Source organism: Squalius cephalus (genome assembly GCF_949319135.1).
Source record: "Squalius cephalus genome assembly, chromosome: 12".
NCBI lineage: Eukaryota > Metazoa > Chordata > Actinopteri > Cypriniformes > Leuciscidae > Squalius > Squalius cephalus.
Genome location: NC_137133.1, coordinates 35,164,274 through 35,187,918, shown reverse-complemented (window position 1 = coordinate 35,187,918; position 23,645 = coordinate 35,164,274). Strand labels below are relative to the sequence as shown.

Here is a 23,645-nt window from a genome sequence, read left to right as displayed (position 1 = left end):
ATCGGCCAGTAGCTGTCGAGATCAGAACGGCACGATCGATCTACCTTGACGAGCCACGATCAGACTGGCGATACAGTCCGGGACGCTCGTGCCCGCGGCCAGAAACGTGATGCCCATGATGACATCAGGAATACCGAGTGTGTATCCGATGATCGTCACCTGAGAGACAGCAAGGGAAGGGAGGTTATAGGGTTAGTTCACCCAAACTTGACAAATCAAAGAGAGAGAGAGAGAGAGAGAAAGAGAGAGAGAGAGAGAGAGAGAGAGAGAGATACGTATCGCGCATACCATCCACACCATAAAGTAGGAAAACACTGCAATCCAGACGGTGGAGAGGATGAAGGATAGCATGAAGTATTTCTCCCAGCGAGACTTGGCACAGTTTGGGATGGTGAAGAACAGGATCAACAATAACGGCCAAGAGATCAGCCATTTAGTCGTGTTCACACAGCCGCCTGAAACACACACACAAATAACTAGTCGCTATGGTACATTTCTCGAATCATCCTCGACATTTGCAAAACTGTAAGTGCATTTCTCAAAACAATTCGGACAAATAGCAAAACACACATGGGGCCCTATCTTGCACCCAGCACAATTGACTTTGTACAGCGCCGCATGTATCATTCCTATTTTGCACCCGCGCACAGCGGACTTTTCCCTCCACAGACGCACGTCGGTAAACTAAGAAATACACTTGCGCTCCCCGGGGCGGTTCAGCGCAAAGAGGAGGTGTGTTCCGGCGCAAACGTTCCCTGGTGCTATTTTGCAGGTTTAGAAAACAATTCTGCCACTGTGTTGCGCATGTTATTCATATGCTATTTTAAGGACGCATGCTTGGCCATAATCAATGTAGCGTGTGCACAACGCGCATACACTTTGATTCTCCCATCTACACAGAAGCAGTGGTTTTCATTTTTGCAAATCATAGCCTACATTATTGCGATAGATAGATAGATAGATAGATAGATAGATAGATAGATAGATAGATAGATAGATAGATAGATAGATAGATAGATAGTTTATTATAAAAGCATACATCTAGCTTACACATTTACCCAAATTATCATACGCCTGTTTAACCAAAGTTAATTTGGGTGTGTTTCTCCATCCTCAACGTCCCTGACGAGAACGGTCTCCTCGGCTGTGAACCGCTCCTGGCGTGTGTCTGGCAAATAATAGCAATCCGCCATGGAACAAGAGCTCCTGGTCTTAAAGGGAATGTGAGATGACGCTCTGATTGGTTTATTTCACGTTACGCCCCAAACCACACCTATGAGTAATGAAGCTTCTTCAGACCAACACATTTTAGATTTGCGTCGGGCACAAGAGTCATTTATCCCGCCGGTATAATAGCAACAGCGCCTGAGACCCGCCCACAAAGTTACTTGCGTTTTGCGCTTGATACATGCGTTTCAGATCTTTAAAATAGGGCCCAGAGTCTCTTGCTCAAAATCCTTAGTTCATCTCTCAAACGTAAATATCTGAGTCAATGAACATGTCAGTGCCATCAGAATGACAAGTCCTTGTGTCATTGTGTACAGATAAGACAGTCAAATTGCTTAGTCATGTTGTCAATAAAACACTGCACTCTGTTAGTATTACCTGATGTAAACTATGGCAACAGTTTGGATGACAGTTACTGTATTGAAATGTACAAAGCTGCACTTCTTCTGTATGCCATATGTCCATTTCAAAAGTACAAATTTACACACTACTGTACGTGAGTTCTTGATTGAAAGAGACTGGATAGGATTCACAGTTACACTTTTACTAGTGGTCTAACAAAAAACAAAAACCTTATAATATTATTGTGATATAGAAAAGAAAAAGAAATAGGGGCACAAAGGCGAAAATACAACATTAGAAAGGCAAACACAGGAAAGACCCCTTAGGCAGACCTTTGCTTTTGCATGCAGCACTGTATACATGCTTGCCAATTGAAGGTTCATGAAATGCAACTTTGAACTATTTCAGAGAACTGGTTTCTCATTGGTTTATCTACATTCTCTTCATTAGTGAAAGTATATGATGAACCATAGGCGTAATTTGCGGGTGGGACGGGTGGGACATGTCCCCACCACTTTTGAAACATCTCGCGGCACGAAGTACCAATACAAATAAACAAAACATCTCCAGTTAACTAGCAGAGCATTCATTTCGTTCGTTTGTTAAATAAGAGGCGATCTAGCGCTGAAATGTGTTGTTTTTGAAATCAAGTGATCAAAGTGCTCGTTGCCGCTGCGATCAGGGGTGCGGATACTGTGTTCTCTTGTGGCTCACTCGGACGTGCGCTTCAATCCGTTGCGGATACTCTCTATTCGTTCCGGTGAAATTACAAAACAAAATCCACACAAACGTGTCCCTGCCTGATATACAACCACTGATAAACATAATAGGTTTTGATGAGAAGAAGAAAAAAAAAACTATATGAGTGTGGATTAGAACCCAGAACCTCTGACACGCTTGGCAAAAGTTCTGCCCCTGGACCATTTAAATACACACTTAAAATTGGCGGATCAACATATATAATACAGTGCTATGCATAAGTTTAGACACCCATACTAAAGTTGACTAAAAAGAGGAATAAAAAATCATCTTTTGTAAACTTAACTTAATGCCTTAATTTAAAAAATTAGGAAAAATCCAGCCTTTAAGGACACCAATTTTTTTTGTGAATGAATAATGTATCGTAAATAAATAAATGTTCTTCCTTAAAATACAGGGTGCATAAGTTTGGACACCCCTATGTTAAATTCCCATAGAGGCAGGCAGATTTTTATTTGTAAGTATTTTAAAAAAAAAATTTTTTTTAGGATACTATGCATCCTGATAAAGTTCCCTTGGCCTCTGGAATTAAAATAGCCCCACATCATCACATAGCCTTCACCATACCTAGAGATTGGCATGGTTTTATTTCAGTTAGCCTAATAGCTAGTTTGAATTGCATTGAGAGATGATCTTATGGAAAATACCCCATGCCAATCTCTAGGTATGGTGAAGGCTATGTGATGATGTGGGGCTATTTTAATTCCAAAGGCCAAGGGAACTTTATCAGGATGCATAGTATCCTGGATCCATGAAGTAACTGGCCTTTAAAAATAAAACTCTGCCTGCCTCTATGGGAATTTAACATAGGGGTGTCCAAACGTATGCACCCTGTATTTTAAGGAAGAACATTTATTTATTTACGATACATTATTCATTCACAAAGAAAATTGGTGTCCTTAAAGGTTGGATTTTTCCTAATTTTTTAAATTAAGGCATTAAGTTCAATTTCCAAAAGATGATTTTTTATTCCTCTTTTTAGTCAACTTTAGCATGGGTGTCTAAACTTATGCATAGCACTGTATGCCTCATTAAACGACTTATTTAACCCAATCAATGTACTATTTAAATTGATTGCTGGACATCGTAATGTTATTGTACATACATCTGTTTTATGATTTAGCATTGTGTTACCCCCCCCCCCCCCCCCCACACCTGCCCCACCCACTTTTTAAAACAAAGTTACGCCACTGCGATGAACTAATGACTAGATGTTTTGAGGGGTAAGACTATTGCACAGAGAACTATTTAATACATATTGACCAACATGGCAATAGCAACTGATAATGTAGGAAACCGCAGACAATTGTACATAATCAATTGCAAGAATGTACCAAAGCTATCGCAACTTGTTCAAAAGAATGAGAAACTGCTTTTATGATGTCCACAAGTGACTAGATGATGTGGAGGATGAACAAGTAGTTTTGAGAATTTCATTTCTGATCTGAGAAATGCACCAAAGCGACTGAGAAAAACTGTGAAGGGATATTGAAGTATAAACACATTTTCTGTTCTCGTTTACAATCAGATATGAAGCTCGATGCTGTTTACCGAGCTTCAGTTGAGTTTCAGCGAAACTATTCCTTTAAAACGCTCATATTTGCTGCTAAAATGCACCACTATGAGGTACATTTCTTTCTTTACTTTGTGACGCGAAAAGTAATAAGCAAGATAAAAAATAAAGAAAGAGTAACAAACAGTGTTAACTACATTTTTAAATAGTGATGTAAAAGTATAAATGTGATAGACAGACAGACAGACAGATAGACAGATAGATAGATAGATAGATAGATAGATAGACAGACAGACAGACAGACAGACAGACAGACAGACAGATAGATAGATAGATAGATAGATAGATAGATAGATAGATAGATAGATAGATAGATAGATAGATAGATAGATAGATAGATAGATAGATAGATAGATAGATAGATAGATAGATAGATAGATCGATCACCTGGAAATCTGAATGGAGAGGTGAGTTCACTCTCTTTCTCTTCATTGGTTTTGTCTTCTGGTACGTTTCCATTCTCGATGTCTGGCTTCCCGTCCACAACAGCCGTCTCCACTCCATTGGCTGATTGGACCAACCTCTGACGCTACACACACACACACACACGTTGGGTTTCCAAGTTTTATGGGGACTTTCCATAGACATAATGATTTTTATACTGTTTATATTCGCTGATTAATGTTTATATGTGAATTAAAGCCTAAATTCAATCTGTTCATCATATAAAGCGATCGAGTGTCTTCAGAAAATTTGAACTTAATCACTCAATTCATATGGATTAGTTTTATGATCTCTTTATGAACTTTTTGAGGTGTCAAAGTTTCAGTTGTGTAGCTGTCAATGGAGGGACAGAAAACTCTCAGATTTCATCAAAAATATCTTCATTTGTGTCCTGAAGATGAACAAAAGTCGTACGGGTTTGGAACGACATGAGGGAGAGTAATAAATGACAGAGATTTCATTTTTGTGTGAACTAACCCTTTAATACACCATTCAATGACATGCTAGAGAATTGTGTGCATTCAACTGTTTTTCGAGAGTCTTTTTCTGTTCCGGCGCGACAGTGACCCAAAGTGAGGTCTATATGAAAATGATTTACTGACTCCGGTGTCAGAGTAAACCTTTGGGATGAATTGGAGCCGTCTAAATATCACAAACAATATTTTTGAATAAAGCAGCATTTCCATCCTATGTGTATTGAGGAAACAATCCTCACTTCTGAGGAAACTGATGGACAGAATAAAAATGGAAATGAAAGCTGCGTCCTCTGGGGAAGTCATTGTGACTCCTTTACTAAATATAATAAATGACTTCAAATTGCTTTAGAAATATTTAGAGGAAAACAAAACAGCCTATCCTTTTGGGTTATTGTAATAATTTCATTATTAAGTTACTTGTGCATATGCATAATTACTGTACATTTACACTGAACGTCTCAGCTTTCTTTAATCTTACTATAAAGTTTATATTTAAAACTTGCTAACTTTTATTCAATAAGGCGTGCATAAGCTATTAATGACAGAATTTTCATTATTGGATGAACTAACCCTTTAAAATATCTCACAAAGAAATGTCTGGATATCTTTTTAACTTTTTAAGATTTTATATTTCTTTGATTGTCAATAATACAAAAAATAGAATAAAATAATAATTATGAAATATAAAAACATTTAAATTGATTTATTTTGGCGTCATTTCTTGCTAAGTTTTGTAAGAATCACCCTTTCACATCTTTAATTCAGCTGCTAATATGTTTTTGCTGTCTCACAGTGTGGTCTGTACAGTCGGGCGTCTGTACCTCGGTTATAATGAGCCGGCTGGCCATGCGCAGGCGAGTCTTGGGGCCGAAGTGGTTGGTGACCATCACACGCAGACCCGCCTCAGGGAAACGGTAATTCGTAGGACTGGCGTTGATGATTTCATCAACCATTACCACTGAACCTCGGCTGTAGATCTTACTGGACTTGACTTGAGAAAGCCAATCAAATATATATAAAAAAACACACAGAGCAAATTATGACTGATATTCTTTCTTGATATTCTAAAATAACGTGTTTCAGCTCTTATATGAAACATTTCCTCTGCTATCTCTTAGATGTTTGCATCAGAAAAAGAGTGTGCAGACTATAGTTCATGCAGAAAGGTTTAGTAAGACTAAACAGACAGGCAGGGTTAAAGGTGAAGATACTGATGGAGGGAGTGAAGAGAAGAAGTGATAGTTACTGTACCTCTCAGAAGCAGAAAGAGGAAAAAGTGCTGAGATGTCAAGAGCTGGAAAAACAAACGCCTCTCGAATCTGCTTTAATACTGAAGCAGGAGAGCTCTCCTCTCGCAAAGACAGATACACAGATACATTCAGCTTTTCAGAGCATGTCCAATAAATAAGAAAATCTCAGATCGAGACGTCCAAGAAATCTATATGTAAAATACACCAAACTCTTTAAATGTCATTTTTGTTTTCATGTTGCTTTCGTATGTTGCTTTTTTCTTGATATTTAACAACCTAAACTAACCTTGTCAAAACTAACGTCACTGGCAAAAATGGCAATAAAAAAATAAGATAACTAATAATACAAGATTATGCATAATTGCTTAAGATTGTTTTAAATTTAAAAAAAATATATATATTGCTTGCTTTTTTTAAATTAATAATAAAAGCTTTTTTAATAAGAATTGTATTTCTTCATTATGCAATCTATCTATCTATCTATCTATCTATCTATCTATCTATCTATCTATCTATCTATCTATCTATCTATATGAAAATAATTACATACGTTTTTAGAATATATCATTTAAAATTTAAAATGTGCATAAATATATTTTAAAATGTAATTCAGTAATTGAAAACATTAATCAAGTCACTATGTATGAACAGCATTTTTAATAAAATTTTTAAAAAAAATAAGTTACCCCAGAAAGATTATAATCTTTATTTTTAGATGTCTGTAGCATAACTGACTGTATTTAGTACTTGCAGAACTGGACATTTTATAAAGAAATTCAAGTAAAGTCACTAGGCGCGTTTCCATTACAGATTTGCACAAAACTTTTGCGATTTTTTTCTAAATGTCGACAAAAAACTATTGCGAAATGACGGCGTTTCCATTAACCGATGTTATGCGGCTAAAACTTCCTTTTTTCCTCTCGCGATAAGTAAAATCATTCCAAAAATCATGGCAACGGACGTTGGTTGGTTTATGTACTATATCTCAGCCACTGCACTAGCCATTATTATTAATGGAAGGAGATGTATGCATGTTTTCCAAGCGTTAATGGTAAGGAACGACCCTTATTATACTTGAGAGCGGCACATATGAGGTGTTTCTGGGTGTTTCTCCCTCATTTCTGCTTCGAGGTCTTGATTGTGGCATTTCTTTGAGGTTTAGAATCCATTATTCCTGTAAATATTTTGTCTATTATGAATTTAATAAAGAACTCTGTCTCGTAATCTGTCCAAACACACCGCGTCATCTACGTCAGGTGACCTGGAAATGCGCAAAAACTGCTTCCAGTGCAGTGCAAAAACCACCTCATGCGAGTGTAAAAACTTTTTTGCGATAAATGGGAGTTTTTAAAGCCTGTCTGTCTGTTTAGTCTTACCTGGACCCAGCAGCGGGACAGACGGATCATCCCATTTACAGTCTAAACTGTGTTTACCGTCCTCCAGTTCACTGCCGGCCGCTGCGTTTCCATTGGCAACATTCTTATCGCTCCGTCTTGTGAAAAACTTCTGCAAGCTGGAATTAAATCTAATAGAGACACAGATCCAAAACAAAAGAGGCTTGATTAGGAGCATCCACAGGTTATATTACAACATGAGAGTTTTGGTCCTGAGTGCCAACATTCACCGCACTGGTATGACCAGAGTTAAAAACATCAAGATACTTATCCACTTCACTGATTGCAAATAGTTCTCATTATTACATTTTTTTATATTCGATACACTACCAAAGTTTGGGGTCGGTAAGATTGATTCTGGAAGAAGTCTCTTCTGGTCACCGAGGCTGCTTTTATTTGTTCAAAAAAAAAAAAAAAATAAATACAGTGCAAAACAGAAAATCTCCTTTATAAATGCTTTACAAGGCATAACTAGTCCTCACTTTAGATGAGCTCACACAAATAGTTCACTGACCACTACTAAATGCTTTATAACTACCTGAATTAACCCTGAATTACAGTAGAAATATGTTAATAAAGCATTTATTAACACACTAAGTAACCATTACTATATGTCTGAATAATAAGATGTATTTAAACAGTTTATTAATCATTACTTACAATTTCTAAGTGATCTTATGAATCAATGACAACACCTAAATAACTGCTTTATAAATAATGCTATACTTCATTTAGAAATGATTCATTTATCATTAATAAAGTATGAAAATACAATTATTAAACACATTACAGATATGCTTTTAAATCAAGAATAAAGCATTTATAACTGTATTTATAAACTGCTTATTAATGTCTATTAATGCTTTATAAATGACGAATTAACTGTTTACTAATGCTTAACTAATTATTAATAGCGTGTTACAGAAATGGAAAACTTTAGTAGAAATAAATAAATGTTTTACTATCAATTTGGAATAAATTCCTGAAGTACAAAAAAAATTCCTGACCCCAAGACTTTTGAACATAAATCACAATATTTTGTTTTAGTCCTAATTTTGAACTTCACTCTATTCTGCAAGTGTGTGTGTGTGTGTGTGTGTGTGTGTGTGTGTGTGTGTGTGTGTGTGTGTGTGTGTGTGTGTGTGTGTGTGTGTGTGTGTGTGTGTGTGTGTGTGTGTGTGTGTGTGTGTGTGTGTGTGTGTGTGTATGATATGCCTGTGAAGAATACTCACTTCATGATGAGGATATATACAACGTACATGAGCACCAGCACCAGACTCTCCCACCTAAAACACACAAGACAGATTTATACAATCAAAACCAGACGTCAGATCAGTTGTACAAAAATCAGAAAAGAGAGGAAAACGAAAAGAGACTCACCACACAATCTTTCCATCATAGATGAACTGATTGAATTCAAACAAAAAGATAATCAGTGCAGTTACAGTCTTACAAAAAGCTAAATAAACTGTAATATTCAATATCAAAAACTAATACATATCCCATATTATTAGATACTTTAGTGCAGATATTCCTACGGAGGAAGTTACTGTAAGATGATTAAAATCACAAAATGGCCTTAAACAATTACTAAATAAACTGCTAAAGAGATCGCATGCTTCAGAGAAAAGCACAGCAACGTGTTCATTTACAGTTACGATTCACAGTAAATGCTACTCTGCAAGTGATGTGTGTTTAAGTCTCTAAGAATTTGCATTTGGGAACACTACACACGCCAACCCTCTTCCCAAATTCATAATGAGAATGATTTAGAAATCTGCTGTTGTCAACAAAGAGAAGCGTTAAGGTCTCCCTGCAGGTGTCAGCCAAAATAATGGTTCAACGTTTGAGCGCAAAGTAATCAAGACAACCTAATTGTAATTTAACTGTTGTTCTGTAAAATAAAAAAATGATGATAATAATTATTGTTAATAATAATAATAACAACAATTCTATTAATAATTTTATTACAACATATATACATATATATATATATATATATATATCTGGGGGGTTTTTTGTTTGTTTTTTTACATATGTTTAAAAAAAAATTAATTGTATGTATTGTTGCAATAGTAATCTATTAAATTAAACATTTATTAATCATAATAATTGCCCATTGGGTCAGATTTTCCTCTTTTGTTTTGTCTTTATCTAATCACATGCCTGAAGCCTGCATTACAGGATGATGTTGTTACAGTGTGTTTCATCTGAGACTCACCACAATCAGAGCAACTACAGACAATATGTAGAAGAAAGAATCACGGAAAACAGCCCACCAGGTTAGTAAGACCACCTACAGACATCAACACACACTACTGTTAAATCAATACATGAATACACAAAGCTAGAGAATAATGAACAGTGTGCACTGAATATGACCTGCGATTTACAAAAAGAAAAAAACAAAACAACAATGTTAAACAATATGAAATGATACATGGTTCAATATATAAATGCCACAATACATGCAGCAAGGCCTCCAGTTATTATCTCAGAAATAAAAACAAATGCAAGTTTAATCATATTTTGTATGAAAACCTTTTGGAGATCCAATAAGAATAATAAATATGAGCCAAGAAAAATCTAAGTTAAATCTATTTTTTTTTTTTTAAATGCAGTTGATCTTAAGAGAGAGAGAAAAAATCATTCTGGAAATAGAAGGTCAAGTTGAGTGCATTATATAATGAGATACTATATATTATTCAACGCAGCACATTTTGGCAAATGCATTGAACCTGACCAAAAAAAAAAGAAAAAAAAAAAAGAAACAAAGTTTATTCTTAAAACAAATCAAGATCCCTAAATTGTTCTTTCAAACACTTTCATAAAAGAACCATCATCTTATCAAGAACCATTTTATGTTTTTTGAGGTTCTTCAAGTCTATTCTTCATATCAGTGTTTTGGTGCTGAGTTCTTTAATGCACTCTTATGTAGATGGTTTTCTTATTTTGAAAAATTTTGAAATATTGCTGACTTTACTGTTGGAGAAGAAACACACACACAAACACACACACATACACACACCTGCCCGGCAAAAATCCCACAAACTCCTATGATGCAGAGGATATTGAAGACGGCAGAACCGACGATAGTTCCGACTCCAACATCGCCGTGAGTGATGAAGACCCCTGAAAACACAAAAGTTTAACTTTTCAGTTTAGGGGTTTGCTCAAATCTGAACACAAATAATCTCAGGAGGAACACTGCAAAAAATGACGTTCTTCCTTTCCAGGACAAATAATAACATTTCTTAAAAGAAGATAGATTTACTTGACAAGCAAAGTTATTTTTTTCAAGAAAGTCTTGTTTTCTGAAAAGTTCTGCAAAGTTTCAAAGCACAAAGTCCCTCCAGAGGGAGTTCTTCTCTATATCAGTGTCAGTGTTTCTGAACTCCTGAAACGCCTCCATTGTAGTCTTGAGTTTCTTCCGGGAACAAACACGTCACAATATTCCTCATTTAAATAATTCATACGCAGAATAAAGGGGCGGGCCTGGTTGAGTTAGTTAGTAGTGTGTTAAACTGGCGGTTATGGTAAGGGGCGGGACATTTCCCCAAACGCACTCGTAGCGCTCGACCAATCACAACACACTGCTCCAGCCGACCAATCAGAGCAGAGTGTGCTTTTCAGAAGGAGGAGCTTCATAGAGACAGGAACTAAACAGAGCGTTACTAGCTATGTTTCCATCACCCTGTTTTTATGAGCATACTGAAGTATCGCATCAGAAACGAGTGATGGAAATGCCAAATAAAAAAAGAAATCCCTTAATTCGCAAAAGTTTTATGCTCGCTTGAGGTGGTTTTTGCCTTGTGCAAAAAACAGTTAATGCAAATAATGGGAAATGGAAACGCATTTGCCGAATAAATTCTGACGTAGCGCACATTAAACCCATGTGACTGACCGGCTGTTTCCTCATGATGGGAATTCCGGCTCTTTTTAGGGAACCGAACTGGATCATTTGGCTCAGCTCAGTAATAAGAGTATAGGCTTGCGTGGGTTACTCATCTTGTTTTCTGACCCAATATTAAAGGGCAACTTAGCCATTTCTTCCGCTGATTTTCACTTTTGTTGTCGCATGTTTTCTCAACAATTTCCCCCTACAGTTGTGGGGCGTATATTTCACAACACTGTCATAAAAAAAAAACTCACTTGCGGCACCCTTCTCCCCCTTTCTACCGCTGCTCATGTGCATTTGTTATTATCGGAGCCGGCCAACTTTATCGTGTGGAGCTATGTCTACCGAGGTGGGGAATACACAATGTATGTATTCGGTGTTTATGTCCAATTGCCATAAAGCAGTTTGTGTTTCTCACTCGCTTTTGCTTCTTACAAGACTTTCTATTTCCAACTTACCAGGACGTTAGTCTCCATGTTGCAAGGTTGTTCTTGTGAGAGCACAAGTTGAATTTGCTCAGCGAGTTTACTCTGGCATTGAGTAATGATGCTCATTAAATATGCCCCTCGATCTGAGCTGCACCAATCACATCGGGTTATCTGATATAGGCGGGCCAGAGGCGAGCTAAAGATGACGACAGCGCTGTGACATCGAAGTCATTAGTAAACATTGCAAGATGGCTGTGGATGAACACCAGTTGTTTAAAACGGCTTTGGCCGCTACAATGAACGAGTTAGACTTGGCTTTTTATCTAAAAGAGGAACAGAAGACGCCGCTCGAATCCTTCCTTTGCAAGAAGGGTGTTTTTGCTGTTTTGCCGTCCGGATACGGCGAGAGTCTAATCTCCCAGTTAGCTCCGCTGGTAGCTAAGTGTATGGGGCTTGTTGTGATTGGTCGTAGTGTTACCCAATTGCATGCAGTGAGATTTTCAAATGCATGCTTGGTGCCGCCCCTCGAGCTGGCCGATTTACATTAGTCGACGCCAGACCATTAATCTTTCAGATTTAGGTCTGGATTTCCAGGCTCTTTGACCACACGCACTCCATGGAAACTTTGAAAAGATTCCCTTCATGTTTGAATGGAAACCCAGCCACTGACAGACTGGGAAGAGACGAGCTGCAACAATGGAGAATATGGGGGAAATTATGTTTTTTGAACATTCAAACATGAAAACCTGTTCTAGTAGAGCCTAAAAACAAAATCAAGACTGTAAAGAGCTTTGTAATAGATAACCAAAAAACAAATTTAATTCAAAGGGAAGACAAGATTATTTTTCTGACCCCAATGACTAATTTTTTTTTTCTTCTTTTAAGCAAAAACTCATTTAATTTTGATACAGGTTTCAGAAAACAAGACATAATCGAAATTCATGTTGCTGGTCAGGTAGATTTATCTTGATTGAAGAATGTTTAGATATTTGTACTGGAAAACAAGACAAAAACACTGAGGAATAACAATTTTTTTGCAGTGAACAATGTGTGATGATTGTGACTGTGACTTTACCGATAACAGATGCGAAGAGTTCTGGCGCTGAGCTCCCCGCCGCCATGAACGTGGCACCAGCCACATCCTCGCTCAGATTCAGCTTCTGCACAACACAAGAACAGCAGATGCTTCACATCCAGCAAAGCCTTTGGCACAAACCCCACCCAAAACTGGAGCAGTGTGTTTTATGAGCTTCTGAAAGCCTCCAAGTGGGTCAGAGGAAGAACAGTGCGGATTCTGCTCTCATTGTACCGCGGTATTACTCAGATGAAAGGGGAATTCATTGGGATCGTTTCTGTGGGATTTGAACAATCCTACCTCGCAGATTTTCTCAAGAGACATCACAAAGTAGTCGTCGCACACGATCGCCAGGGCCAGGAACATGTAGAGAGCCTGTAGGAAGACAACAGAAGATCATGGTCAGACTAAGAGATTTCTTTCATTTCTCCAAGATAACAATTAGATCAATTCTGCTGTGAAAAAGACAGACTCTTCTAGAGCTTCAGAAGAGATTTATTAGAGGATCAACCCTATGAGATGAAACATCTCGTTTTCATGGGGGTCCTCAGGATCATGTCCAAACAACATAGATCAGCAGAACAACAGAGTAGATACAATCAAATAAAACTAAAAAATCATAATAATAATAATAAAATAATAATATAACAACAACAAAAAAAAACTTAGCGCACGCACTCACACACATTCACACACACCATACGGACACACACGCACGCCCACACAAGCTCTCACTATCCCCACCTATCACAGATGGAGTAAAGTAAGCCACAGTGGTTCCCAAACTGTGGTACGTATACCACTAAACACATTTTATTGTATACCCCTTTTAAGTAAAACCTTTTTAATCTAGGACTCAGCATGAAGGTGCTTTGGAAGTCAAGCGTTTTAAGAGGCGTATTTGGTGTGAGATATTTGAGAACAACTGGTGTAACATATTACATATAACACAATAATCCCAAATATAACTGACAAAGTTAACATCACTATATATGTACATATATATATATACATAAGAACATTCATATATACACACATACATAACATGACACATATCGATGCTAAATCTGAAATGCTAGAAACACAGACAAGTATTCTGAAGATGTGTTAACAAAGCAGTTCGGAACAGAGGAAAAGACATAAGCGAGTGATTGGATGCAGGAAGGCTGTTCCAGTCACAAGGGGCTCTAACACAGAAAGCACATTTCCCAATTTCTCTCTTAACTCTAGGGACAGTAAAGAAAATCTGTTCATTGTGACGAAGGCTATATTGTGAACTGTAAGGCACTAAATATTGGGATAAATTATATGGATATTGAAAGTAAATACATTTAAAAAGGAGCTGAAGCCAATGATATTGTCTTCTGGCTGAGGGTGCAAGCCAGGACAGCTGTTCATACATCACACAATGATGTGTCCTATAGGGGCAGCGAAGGACGAATCGGCACAGGCTGTTGTATACCACATCAAGAGAGTGTAGACAAGTGGCAGTAGTGTTAGCATATATAATATCTGCATAGTCCAGGGGTGCGTTTCCCGTACAACTATATAGCTCGCTGCTTAACTACCATAGTACGATGCATCGTTGGAGAAATCAACTAGCTACAGTAGTCACGAGTCTGTTTCCCGAAACCGTATGTCGCAAAGTATCGTTCAACCACGTTGGTTTATGACGTCTCGCACGTGGTGGAGTAATAACTTATTTTAATTAATCTGTTTGAGATCGAATTAACGCTAGATTTTGTCATATAAGTTACAGACATGGCATCTGAAGACCATTTCAAATTTTTCTCAGTTATTTTGCTTTATTACCAGACTCAATACTTGGCTCGTTCTTACATAGTAGAGCACGTTCGCACATGCGCAGTCTTCAAAAACGGTGCTTTAAATCTCTTGACAAACTAAAAGACGTAAATGACATTTGTTCTAAATAAATAACACGGGTTGTACTGAATGTCAGCTTGCTTATTTTGCTAAAGGTAAGGATTTATTCAGTCTACATCTCATGTAAACTAGAAACTATGCTTCTAACCACAGATCGAGAGCTGTCGTTCCAAACACACAAGTTTGCGATGCTGTTTGCGAACGTTCGTTGGAACGATGGTTTCGGGAAACACCAAATCGTTGAACTATGTTGATAACGACGGAACTTGCGACCATAGTTGGCTAACGATGCTTTCGGGAAACGCACCACAGAATAGCAACAACTGAGAGACTATTCTTCTCCTAACCTGAAAGTTAAAGCAGTCTATCGATTGATATAATGTTTTAAGACGAAAGCTAAGTTTGTTGTTAAGCGTGTGTACATGAGCTTTGAATGAAAGATCAGTTTCTAGCCAAACACCGAGATATTTAAATTTTTCGTTTGGCTCTAGAGGAGAAGTGGCTCTAGATTTCTATCTTTCTTCTGGAAAAGCATACAGTAAGATTTTGATTTATTCAGCAGGAGTTTATTAAATGACAGCCACTGCTGTACAGAATCAAAGTCATGTTGTAAAGAATAATTTATGTCGGGAATATTTGGTTTGGAGCAATATATAATTGTATCATCTGCATTAAGATGAATGTCACATCCTGAACAGCAGAGTGGCAAGTCATTAATAAAAATGGAAAATAACAAAGGCCCAAGCAAAGAACCCTGGGGTATGCCTTTATCTACACCTGTAAAATTCGACTGACTGCCCCTGAAGGGCACACACTGGCGGCGGTGATGGAAATATGAGTTAAACCAAAGAAGAGATGAACGGGAAAGGCCAACTGAATATAATTTATCCAGGAGCAGATAATGATCAACTAAATCAAATGCTTTTGTAAGATCTAAAAAGATGGCACCAGTACAAAATATATCATTTGTAAATTTCAAAAGAGCAGTGGTAGTTGAGAAGTGTTTCCTGAAACCTGACTGGCATTGAGATAGTAAATTGTTATGAGAGAGATAGTTAGATAATTGATCGAAGATCATTTTCTCAAAAATTTTCACAGTACTATTAATTATTGAGATAGGTCTGTAATTGTTCATGTTTTGGGTGTTCCCTCCTTTATACAATGATTGCAAAGAGGTCTTATAAACTGAGCTCAGATTTGACAAATCAAAGGTAATTTCTCATCAAACTCTCCTGGACCGAAAGATCAGAGCTATGCCGTCAACATTAATTTTATACTTCAAGTATGTGAATGCTAATGCTATTAACTATGCATGCTCGATTTTGTGCGGAAGTGTCAAACTTTAGTGCAATTCATTACATTACATCTACATTTAATCATTTGATGCATTTGAAAGCAGATGCTTTTATCCAAAGCAAGTTAAAAATGAGGAACATCACAAGCAATGCTAAGTTTAAGCTAAATGTTTTTATTTTTGGCTTGATTTGTGGTTTATGTGCTTTAAGTAACTCTTAGTGCTTTATGTGCTTTAGGTAACTCTATGTGCTTTAAGTAACCCTTGAAGTTAGTAAAAATTGGTTAAGCTGTCAATGTTTATCAGTATTTTTAACAATTAAAAACTGTGTTCATTAATTAAAATAAAGCTGAACGATAATTAGATATAGGCTTGATAGATGTAACGTGAAAATTTGAAATATTGAAATAAAATGTGTTGAAGTACTAAATGTACTAAAACTAAAGTAATAATAAATTAAAGCTAAATGGAAATATTATACAAAACAAGAAAATGACAAAAGCACATAATATTACAAAAAAAATTAAGTGAACTAGAAAGCTGAAAATATCAAAATATTAATAAACAGTACTATTGTAGGCTATACACAATAGCTATTGATGTGTAGGCCTATATACCTGTAAAATAATATCACAGACGTGAAACTCTATCGCTCCTTTCAGTCTTTCAGTGGCCTACTACGGTTTATTACCACCACAAACATATTAGAGATGTACGATTCTAGATTTCGCTGCCGATACCGATATCCAATCATCCAGAAACAAATATCCTGCAGATAGTTTGACCTCTCCCCAAGGGCGTAGATTTGGTTTGAACATTGGGGGGTTGAAGTTTGGGTCTGCATATTTTTCATGTGATCATGGTACACTGTAAAAAAAAATATGCCTCTCCAACATAAAAATTTCTAGTGACCCGTTGCACCTAAAATTTTTAGTTGGCCCAATTTAAGTTGCAGAAACCAACTTCTTTGTGTTGTGCTGACTACCCCTGCATGTAGACTGAGCTTGAAATAGAATGTTGTGTCAATTAAATATTTTCTGTTGACTAAACATAGCTTGTTGGGCCAACAAGCAGACTCAAATTGAAATAAAATGTTGTATTAATTAAATATTTCATGTTGGCCAAAAAGTCTATTTTTCATTAATGTTGGTCAAAAAATCTATTTTTCGTTATTTCAAATAAATAACACACTATGCTCTGATAAAGTACATTTTATGTATTTATTTAAATCCATATGAACTTGTCTGTCATGCTAATAAAATAGCATGGCATATCACTCTTAGTCAATAGCTGTACTGGAAAAACAAATATCTGCTTTACAAAATGAAACTCAGTAACTTACACTTACAGTGTTAAAATGTATTCCGTTAGTAATGTGCATATTTCACACTTTCAGAAGTGTTATTTTAACTCCAAAATGGAGGGAGTCATATATACATTTCAGGAGTGTTACATTTGACTCAAATTGAGTTTGTATTTATGAGATGTGCTTTTTGACAAAAGGAATCTTTTCAGAAATAAAAGCAAAGCATTTAACCTATTGATAACAATGAATGCACATCAAAACAATCCAGAAAGTTAAAATGTAACCTTAGTCTGGGATCATAGTAGAATTCTGTTCATTGTAATGTTAAAAATAAAGGCAAAATGCAAACAGTTGTTTTAACAAACTAATTTTTATTAACAAACAAGTCCCTTTACATCATAGGTTAACTTTTAAAATAAATGAAGGCAAAATATAGACATTTCTGCCATCAGAATTATGTGAAAGCTGCTCATCAAATGGTCTGTTATCTCTGTAATACTTCAAGTCCTGTACATGTCAGTGAATGTAAGTCCTGTGTCAGTGAAGTTGAGTCAATACCTTCGACTTTGCAACAGTACAGCAACAACATTCAACAGATGAAAAACAGTTGCAGGATACGAGTGGATCAGTTGTGTCCAATTGCTAACAGTAAAGTTCAGTGCATAGTTGTTTCACAGAGAAGGAAAGGCTGTGCAGATCCAACTTTCTCGAAAAATCCTGTAGTGCTGGTTCCCTAGAGTAGACAACACAAAACCAGACCATTTACAATTAATATTTGTGTTTTATAAATACAGCAAGTTTATGGTGGAAAAAGTTCAATCATCTTAGACTTTCGTGACTCAAACAATAAACTATTTTGGTTAGATTAAGACTTGAATTTACTGATTTCCAAGTAAATTAAAGACTTAATTCATCCAAAAATATAAATTCTGTCATTAATTATTCACCCTTATGTTGTTCCAAACCAGTAAGAGTTTTGCTCATCTTTGGAACACTTAATGATGATATTTTAAAATTTCTGTCCCTTCATCGACAGCCTATTCAACTATCACTTCCAAAGCCACAGAAAGGTATAAAGGAAATCATAAGTAATCATGTGACTCAAGTGGTTTAACCTCAATTTTTTTTTTATGAAGCAACAAGAGTGCTTTGTTTGCACAAAAAAACAACAACAAAAAACTTAACTTTATGTACTAATTATTAATCTTCGATGCACGCTCACTTAACAACATCTGCTTTCGCATCAACAACATGCACAACTCGTAATGTTCTCATGAACGCATGTTGGAAATTTATATTTTCTAAATTAAGTGGTAAATGTTTTGTTGCTGCAAACACAGCACTCGCGTAGTTTAATAAAATGTATGTTAAACCACTGGAGTCGCATGGAGTACTTTAATGATGTACCTTTACACCTTTATGGGGCTTGAACGTGGTATTTGCGTAGACTGTCAATGGAGGGACAGGAAGCTCTCAGATTTCATTAAAAATATCCTCATTTGTGTTGTAAAGATGAAAGAAAGTCTTACATGTTTGGAACGAGATGAGGGTAAGTAATGACATAATTTCCATTTGTAGGTGAACTAACCCTTTAGGAATAAATTTAGACACGCACCTTAAGAAATCTCACTAAATAGTCAGCTGACGGAAGAATCTTTGTTCCCTTCTTGTGGCTTTGTGATGTTGGAGGCAGGTGATGGGCAGAGATTTCCCAGTCAGTTGAGTCTAAAATTAAAAAAGCAAGACAACATCTACCTGTCAAATCATGAAAACAATTGGTTTGAAAACTAATTTTATTTAAGGAAAAGGAAAAGTAACTTTTGTAAAGTAATTTGACTGGACAAATTCAAAATGACTGTTATGAAACACAAAAAATCTAGTTATACCAAATAGCAACAAAGCTTTTTTTAAATGTTTATGCACATGATTATCTCAAATGTTATCTGTAAAATCTGACCCTCACCAGGTTCTAGTCTGCACAGCCTTTAAAGACCAAGCCTGGTTAGCCTTAACCACTTGGTGCAGCATGGAAATGCTCCTAGCAAACACAAATAGCAAATACATTTAAACATGAAAGCATATCCAAACATCAACCAAAATTGAATCTGATAAATACATTTTCATAAACATTTAATCTTAAAGAATTACTTACACATTCTAAGAAAATTTGTTTTTCAGTTAACGTTAGGTTTCAGTTAACGTTAGGTTTCAGTTAAGATAAGTTAGGTGTGCTGGCAAACGAAAGTAAAATATGGTTTGAGGATAAATACATTATGATATTTGCACATCACAAATATTGTCATAAAACAAAATAACATTATAAAATACATATTGTAAATGAGTTAAAACACTTACTCTGTGTTTTCACCGTTAAAAGCAAACTCCGTGTCTGCACTGCGTCACGAGTCAAAGAAGATACAGGGCCTAACGTTAGTCTGTGACAAAGGTTTAGGCGCACACATCACATAAATATCGTTATAAAACAATATAATGCCATGAAATACATGTTGTAAATTAGGTTAAAAACACTTACTTTCGGTGTTTTCCCTGTTAACGTTACAAGCAAACCTTCTCGTCGTCAGCTCCGTATTGAGTCAAAGATGTCGCCTTTGAGAAAGGTTTCAGCTCGTTTAAGCACACAGAGCATTTAAATTTCTCTATAAATCAATATGTTATAAAATACATATTGTAAATTAGATAAAACACTTACTTTCGTCGTTTCTCTGTTTAAAAGCAACCTCACCCTGGTCTGCTCCGCATCGCGCGTCAACGAAAATGCCTTTCTGAGAACGATTTAGCCATTTACAGCACATACATATTGTAATAAAACAATATAATGTTATAAATGCGATAAAACACTAAATATCTGTGTTTTCCCTCCTCGTATGCCTTGCATCGTGAGTCAAAGAAAATGGCGTCTGTGAAAAAAGTTTCGTCGCGCTTCTTTGCGCATGCTCAGACGATTGACGCTGTTCCCTCTTGCTCGGCCAACATAATATTTTTTGTGCAACGTTAAAAGTTCTGTGAACACAATTATTTATTTTCTCTTGATGAACATTTTGTAGTACAGTCATGGAAATCATGCAATCATTGACCAAACATATTTTTTCTTTTTTGACACAACCATTATGTTGAGCCAACATGTATTTCCTCATTTGTACAACTTTTCGCATCAATCATTTTTTACAGTGTATAAATATTGGGGGGGGGGGGTTGTAATGCATAGATTTAAATATTGGGGGGGGTTATCTCCCCCCAACACCCCCCCCCCCCCCCACACAAATTACACCCCTGCCTCTCCCAAATAAACTATAGCCTACAGGGGGGAATCCTCTCATTTGGGACATTGCTATAATATTAGGGGTTAAAATTAACAACAGAGCTATTAAATCCAACAGCTATTTATTTTCAGACAAAATAAAAACTGAAATGTTTGCAACTCGGTTGTACATAGTTGTCTTCATGACATATTTATTCAAGCATACATATAATGAACAGTAAATAAGCTCTTCTCTACTGTTTATATATATACACACATATATATATATATATATACAGCGGGGTAAATAAGTATTGAACACGTCACCATTTTTCTCAGTAAATATATTTCCAAAGGTGCTATTGACATGAAATTTTCACCAGATGTTGGTAACAACCCAAGAAATCAGTACATACAAAGAAACCAAAACAAATAAGCTCAGAAATTAAGTTATGTGTAATAATGTGAAATGACACAGGAAAAAAGTATTGAACACATGAAGAAAGGGAGGTGCAAAATGGCATGGAAAGCCAAGACAACAGCTTAAAACTATTAGTAATTAAAAAGCAATCCAGCCCCCTGTCCGTGCAAATTAATAACAGCTGGTTCAGTCCCAAATGATGGCCTACAAAAAGGTCTCATTGCCAAGGTGTCACACAAGACACATCTCATGATGGGTAAAAGCAAAGAGCTGTCTCAAGACCTTTGCAACCTAATTGTTGCAACACATAATGATGGCATTGGTTATAGGCACCATTCTAAGCTTCTGAATGGTCCAGTGAGCACTGTTGGAGCCATAATACGGAAGTGGAAAGACAATCATTTCACCATAAATTTGCCTCGACCAGGTGCTCCTCGCAAGATTTCTGATAGAGGAGTGAAAAGAATAATCAGAAGAGTTGTCCAACAATTAGGTTGCGAAGGTCTTGAGACAGCTCTTTGCTTTTACCCATCATGAGATGTGTCTTGTGTGACACCTTGGCAATGAGACCTTTTTGTAGGCCATCCGTTGGGACTGAACCAGCTGTTATTAATTTGCACGGACAGGGGGCTGGATTGCTTTTTAATTACTAATAGTTTTAAGCTGTTGTCTTGGCTTTCCATGCCTTTTTGCACCTCCCTTTCTTCATGTGTTCAATACTTTTTTCCTGTGTCATTTCACATTATTACACATAACTTAATTTCTGAGCTTATTTGTTTTGGTTTCTTTGTATGTACTGATTCCTTGGGTTGTTATCAACATCTGGTGAAAATTTCATGTCAATAGCACCTTTGGAAATATATTTACTGAGAAAAATGGTGACGTGTTCAATACTTATTTCCCCCGCTGTATATATATATATCAAACTAACGAAATATGAATGAACACTGGATAATTTTCCTGAGGTAAATAAGTGACACATTGTCCACAAGCTGTTTTATTAACATTTTTCGCGGTTGAAACTTGAAACTGATTAAGCAATTACATGAGACATGTTTTATTTCAGTGAGCTACTGCATCTTTCAACATACCTTCTGATATCCATGCATGTTTTTAGAGATACAACTTGTATTAAAGTGGAAGTTTAAAGTGTATTAAAGTGGAAGACTAAAGTGGAAGTCACATCAAGACTCCGCTTGAGCTGATCTGTCACGTGACATTTAAAAGCGTCGAAACGCCATTTATTGTTTAAAATGGACAGAATTGGAAAGCTGATAGGCCTACTTTGTATATTATGGGAAGTAAAGCACAAAGCTCGCCTCTTTGCGATTATTGCATGCGATTAATAGTGTAGCGAACCTGGAAACCCTTTAACTACGTTTGATTCACAGTGTCAAATAGTTTTAAACTGCTTCTGTTTTTAACTGTTAATGCGTTATTGTCAAGTTAACTTTCCCTAAATTCAACAAGAGATATTTTCATCACACAGTAGTTGCAGTCTGGACGCATTTTTCCGCACACTTTTGATTGACAGAATATAATAGTGAAAATAATTGCTTTTATCAGCAGATATGATACTAATAGCAAGAAGCCTGTGTCACGCTTGCAATTCTGAACGTCAACTATTGACCCAATGTGTTTATTTTCATGTCTGTGAAATAGAGAACCATGTGAGAGCAAACCTCTGAGCCATGAAAGCTTCCTCTGAGAGGCACACACAACTGTTCACTGCTGTTTATCATCTCTGTCAGGTCTTTCCTCCACTGAACCCGTTTCTCCTGTGAATGCACAATGTGTCCTTGCGCTCCAGGCCTGACTGCACACCTCTGGATCACATCTGGATTCACTGCAAACCTTTCCTCATCGAGCTTAATGAGCCGCCCACCCAATAAAAGCTTCTATTTATCCACATTATGAAGCCAAAGTTAATGCAAGCAAATACCATGATGACCTTCAGACAGCATAATAACATGGGTCGTATCCATTATATTAGTTATTTAGACTAAAACATCACAGTTTACTTGTTCCACCTCTATAATCAGACGTGCTGTTTTCAACTGGTCAAAAGTGATGTCCAGGCTAGGAAAATTGGTATCTTTACTCTATATTCAAATATATATAAATATATATATATTAGGGCTGTCAAACGATTAATCGCGATTAATCGCATCCAAAATAAAAGTTTGTTTTTACATAATATATGTGTGTGTACGGTGAATAATTATTTTCTATATATAAATACACACACATGCATGTATATATTTAAGAAATATCTGCATGTATATACTGTGTATATATATTTATATTATATATCATTTATATTATATATAAATATTTTATATATAAATAACACATTTTTCTTAAATATATATGCATGTGTGTGTATTTATATATAGAAAATAATTATACTCCATACACACACATATAACACAAACTTTTATTTTCGATGCAATTAATCGCGATTAATCGTTTGACAGCCCTAATATATATACAAAAAGAATTAAGATTTTGTGAGTATATTGTGTAGTTGTGCTCGTAGTCAGTTGTTTTGTTTTGTGATAATGCAAATTGTGCAAATTTTGGCCAGGCTGTCGAACAAAATAAATTATGAATGC

At 36.2% G+C, this 23,645-nt stretch overlaps 1 protein-coding gene and 1 long non-coding RNA gene across 3 annotated transcripts in view; both read right to left on the bottom strand.

Annotated features, from left to right (window-relative positions):
* The window catches only part of slc24a4b (solute carrier family 24 member 4b), a 52,015-nt gene that overhangs the window by 7,050 nt on the left and 21,320 nt on the right, over window positions 1-23,645 (bottom strand). The window contains exons 1-12 of one of the 2 annotated variants that reach the window (XM_079888006.1): window positions 22,122-22,155; window positions 13,167-13,241; window positions 12,867-12,951; window positions 10,494-10,597; window positions 9,687-9,761; window positions 8,846-8,871; window positions 8,698-8,751; window positions 7,505-7,596; window positions 5,643-5,812; window positions 4,289-4,430; window positions 289-455; window positions 45-159 (exon numbers count right to left, since the gene is read on the bottom strand). In XM_079888006.1, coding sequence (XP_079744132.1) covers window positions 45-159; window positions 289-455; window positions 4,289-4,430; window positions 5,643-5,812; window positions 7,505-7,596; window positions 8,698-8,751; window positions 8,846-8,871; window positions 9,687-9,761; window positions 10,494-10,597; window positions 12,867-12,951; window positions 13,167-13,241; window positions 22,122-22,139 — 1,123 coding nt within the window. In that variant the 5' untranslated portion in view covers window positions 22,140-22,155. Of the gene's footprint in view, window positions 1-44; window positions 160-288; window positions 456-4,288; window positions 4,431-5,642; window positions 5,813-7,504; window positions 7,597-8,697; window positions 8,752-8,845; window positions 8,872-9,686; window positions 9,762-10,493; window positions 10,598-12,866; window positions 12,952-13,166; window positions 13,242-22,121; window positions 22,156-23,645 lie in introns of those variants that run through there. The other variant, XM_079888005.1, reaches the window with a different exon arrangement.
* On the bottom strand, window positions 19,314-20,461 carry LOC307168260. The gene is made up of 4 exons (XR_013822911.1): window positions 20,061-20,461; window positions 19,884-19,957; window positions 19,503-19,785; window positions 19,314-19,388 (listed from the first exon to the last, which is right to left on the bottom strand). It is a non-coding gene; the product is annotated as an uncharacterized lncRNA (long non-coding RNA).